Here is a 4,384-nt window from a genome sequence, read left to right on the forward strand (position 1 = left end):
ATTATCCAGCCCACAGTGAGCTGGACTATGACATCGCATTGGTTAAAGCTGCCACGGACATCCAAACCAGTAACTTCATCCGCTATGCCTGCCTGCCGCGCAAGCAGATCAACCTTAAACCAGGGCACTACTGTTGGGTGACTGGCTGGGGTGACACACGAGGTAAAATCTGCATTATACGCATTATTTAGAACTACATGAATACAGGATGGTGTACCATTCATGCACAACAAATAGAAATTCTGTATTACACAACTCCATTATTTTATTATCACTAAAATGCAAATGAAGAGTCTCAAACAGTGGAAACTTGTATTTTATTTTTTTACAGTTTCAGAGAGGAAGCAGCCAGTTTAGTCTGCATTGACAAAATGCATCAATCCACAATGAGAACAGATAAAACCTCATGATTAAAGGATACAGAGTTCCTGCAACTTGCACCAAAAAAGACATGTACAGTACCAGCAAATTCACAGCTACTTAATCCACACTAAGTAATCTGGAGGCAGTCTGGCTCTTCCATTTAAATATTACACTTAATGTAACTGAAGAAGTCTGTGCACGTGTGGTGGTCCACGGGTTTCATAAAGAAGAAATGGATGCATCTCCAAAAGGGGGTCATAAAATTAAGAATGGGCTCAGAGTCAAAATAAGTCCATGGTTTGAGCTCTCAGTCATCCTCAGTAACGTGAAGGCGATGTCCCCTTCAGGTGATCCCAGTTGTTGTAAAGAGCATACAGGCCTGACATGGCTAAACCAACGAGACCTCCTCTGGCAGCTCCTTTGAGTCCAGCTGTACAAAATAAATGTACATTTTTATCAATAAATACAATAAACAATGTTCATTAGATTAAATCAATGATGGCCATGATATTGTCCCTTTTCCTCACTTGTGGATTTAAAAAGCATCCCTGTTAACGTTCCGGCTGCCACTGTGTTGAGGTCATCCTCTGCGCCCCTAGCCTTCTCAATGGCCACACCGAAAACACTATACAAAAGAGCTGTTGAGAAAGAGAAACCAACATTTTATTTCTCTTCAGAATTTTAAGTTTCTACAATTAATTACGCAACAGATGTGATATTCTTTTACACAAGCTGTTTGAATTCAATGCCTTTCTTACCCACAGATCCTAGTGTGTTGGCCCATGATGCACCTTGTCGTGTGACCATGTTCAAAATTCTGAACATATCAAAGGTCAGTGTTAAAGTAGAATTATGGGTAATAAACAATGGATAAACAGTTTCAGTGAATGTTAAAACAAATATAACTTAACTTAGCGATACACCAAAATGTTTTTTTTTTTGGAAACACCAAAAGTGAAATTCAATTTTTAATTTAACCAAAAACAAAACAACAACAACAAAAAAAAGATTGAGTAATTAAATTCAAATTCAAGAGTATTCGCCTCTTTAGGCCAACAAATCATACTTATTGATACTCCAGCATCATTTCTGGTCACAGTGAAGTTTATCTGTAGTAGCCTATCCACAATGTGTGTGAAAAGTAGATGCTGACCGAGTCAAAACATATCATTGCAGAAGTGCTACCTAACGAAATGTGTCAATGATTTCGGACGAATATTTTCAGTTTCAGAAATTTCAGAAAAATTGGATAAAATGCATAAAAATGCATTGCAGCAAATTTGTCATAAGCTGCATCACATCAACATAATATTAGTGGCTGAAATTCAAAAAGATCCTTTATGAATCATCTATACAGTAACTTAAATCATTTCTAATCAACGTATACAAAGGAACAGACACTTACTGGACATTTCTGGGTTTTGACCATGGCATGTCTCTAGTTTCTGTCAGGCCCATACGGAAACCATTAAGTGTCCCAAAAGCAGCGCCTTCAAAGAAATAAACAACCGTTAAAATGGGCGATGATTAAAGACAAAGGACTGATCAAAGCTTGCAAAGTGACAGGCCTCACCTGTTATACAGCATCCCCCGATGGTGAAGAAGGCCAGCTCAAAGCGACCACGGGTTTTATTTGCCCCAGTTGGCAAGATAAACTCATCAGTGTCCTAAGAAATCAAGACAAGCATCATAATAATGTCTTAAATGTAAGTTTATTTTTTTGTATTACAGTAATCTTGTATAAACAAGAGAACACAATATGTGACCCTGGACCACAAAACCAGTCATAAGCGTAAATGGTTTTGAAATTGAGATTTATACATCATTGAAAGCTGAATAATTAAGCTTTCCACTGTAATTTCCTACTGTAAATATATCAAAACTTAATTTTTTATTAGTAATACGCATTGCTAAGGACTTAATTTGGACAACTTTAAAGGCGAAAAATTTTATTTATTTATTTATTTATTTTTATTTGCACCCTCAGATTCCAGATTTTCAAATAGTTGTATCTCGGCCAAATATTGTCCTATCCTAACAAACCATACATCAATGGAAAGCTTATTTATATGTATGTATAAATCTCAATTTCAAAAAAATTTACCCTTATGACTGGCTTTGTGGTCCAGGGTCACATATAATCACACTACACTTTAAAGCATGGGTCAACTAATAAATGCAGATTTTAATCAAAAGTTTAAATTATATTCTCAGGAAAACAAGGATATTTTTCATAAAGGTCAGGTATTGTAAAAATGTGCAATTTATTAATTACAGTTGGTGGCCAAAACAATGTTCTGATCTTTTTGTACCTTACCACTGCCTTTTGTTTTAAGTTTGCCATTTAGTTTTTACCATTAATTAGCTTACAATAAGTTCATATTGTGACAGCTTACCCCTTATTTGGAGAAGGGTCTGGCTGCAGACTTGCACTCTCAGACACTTGCGGTTCCGCAATTGACGTCACTTGCAGTCTTTTTTATTTTGTTCTATTTATTGATTACTTTTTGTTTGAATCTCTCAACATTTTACAACAGTAGCCAGGTGGTGAAGACAAGAAAAAAGAAACTAAATTACAATGTCACTTGCAATCGCCACTTGCACTCTCCGCTACCTGCGACGTCACTTGCAATCGACACAAATCGTGCGTGTTGCGAGAGACGATACAGAAAAAAACCCGTCTCAATGAGACTTCTTCCTTACCGACACGCGTCAAATTGATGGACGTTAGCGAATAGTAACGATTTACTTTATCGACGGCGTTGTGTTGTATATCGTCTGTTGAAAATCCCACATAGATGTCACTGTGCTGAGTTGTCAATTGTTGATGTTTGATATTTAGAGAATTTGCAGTCTCTGACCGAGAGATTCTGTATCTCTGACCTCCACATGCCGCCCTGCCGTAAAGTGAAAGGACACTGCTGACGTAACACTGCCGTAAAATTACTCGCGTGATTGCTGAAGATTTAATCAAATCAGTAATATACATGTATTACATTAAAATAAACAAATATTAGTTTGCTAAAATGAAGTATGTGATATCGATATGAAAAGTATGCGATGTCGTTCTGAGGCTATTGGTTGACAGACTTCAACGGACCTGACAGTTGATTACGTGCCATTTTGCGACCGTCAGTGTTTTGTTGCGAAAGGGAGTTCTTTTTTTTTTATATAGAACAAGAACGATCTACAAACTGAAGTAACATTCATGATAATAACACAATAAATGAAAACAGATAAAGAAAAAAAAACTTCCTGCTAGTAAAACGAAAGTAAGCATGTTGCTGTCAGATATGCTATCTGTATTTGCAGTATCAGAAATAAATGTTAATGTTAATATTAAGTGAGTTTATAAGAAAAAAATAGCCTTGTAAACAATGAAAACATGAAACTGTAAACTACAGTAAACTCTACAGACACAGTAGAGGGCTTTTTAATCATTTGTAATAATAAATAAAATAAAAACTAATTATAATACAAGTAAATTAAAAATAAATATTGATTTATTTATCCAATTATTTATATTCTGGTATTATGATATCCTCTTCGTTATTTACAGATGCTTTGGTATGTGATTTTAATTCTATAGGAAACAGCCATGATTGCTTAAATTGACAATGTATTTCATTTTAAATGATTAGTTTATAGTTTAAAGTATTTAGACTGTATGTTTGATATAGTTGGAGAAGAAAATGTTTTAAAGGGGTCATATGATGCTTTTTTTAAAGATCATTATTTTGTGTATTTGGTGTAACAGAATATGTTGACATGCTTTAATGTTCAAAAAACACAATCTTTTTCAAATACTGTACATTATTGTAGGTCCTCTATGCCCCGCCTCTCTCAAACGCTTCGTTTTCAACGAAGTCCCTCCTTCCGACAAGCGCAGTCTGCTCTGATTGGCCAGCTGACACAGTGCATTATGATTGGCCAAACACCACAAGCACGCGTCGGAAATGTAATGCCCCTTACCATAATCACGAGCGTCAGCTTTCAAAGTAAATATCAAGACAGTTAATAA

The 4,384-nt window shown here is 35.7% G+C and overlaps 1 protein-coding gene across 1 annotated transcript; it reads right to left on the reverse strand.

Moving 5' to 3' along the window:
• Positions 1-300: 300 nt before the first annotated feature.
• Positions 301-2,064, reverse strand: LOC107755472 (mitochondrial import inner membrane translocase subunit Tim23-like). Its single transcript, XM_016572269.1, has 5 exons — positions 1,937-2,064; positions 1,769-1,853; positions 1,122-1,180; positions 891-1,001; positions 301-793 (listed from the first exon to the last, which is right to left on the reverse strand). The coding sequence occupies exons 2-5, from the start codon at positions 1,819-1,821 to the stop codon at positions 681-683; spliced, it is 336 nt and encodes a 111-aa protein (XP_016427755.1). The 5' UTR covers positions 1,822-1,853; positions 1,937-2,064; the 3' UTR covers positions 301-680.
• Between the last annotated feature and the right edge of the window lie 2,320 nt (positions 2,065-4,384).

Source organism: Sinocyclocheilus rhinocerous, unplaced genomic scaffold, assembly GCF_001515625.1.
Source record: "Sinocyclocheilus rhinocerous isolate Xijiao unplaced genomic scaffold, SAMN03320098_v1.1 scaffold140, whole genome shotgun sequence".
Taxonomy (NCBI): domain Eukaryota; kingdom Metazoa; phylum Chordata; class Actinopteri; order Cypriniformes; family Cyprinidae; genus Sinocyclocheilus; species Sinocyclocheilus rhinocerous.

Bases quoted from the DNA above. Each gene is read 5' to 3' on its own strand.
- LOC107755472 (XM_016572269.1), bottom strand. From the start codon at position 1,821: ATGGGCCTGACAGAAACTAGAGACATGCCATGGTCAAAACCCAGAAAT. The intron at 1,181-1,768 runs GTAAGTGTCTGT...TGATATGTTCAG, and splicing joins TCAAAACCCAGAAATGTCCA to AATTTTGAACATGGTCACAC. The intron at 1,002-1,121 runs GTAAGAAAGGCA...CTTTCTCAACAG, and splicing joins CAACACACTAGGATCTGTGG to CTCTTTTGTATAGTGTTTTC.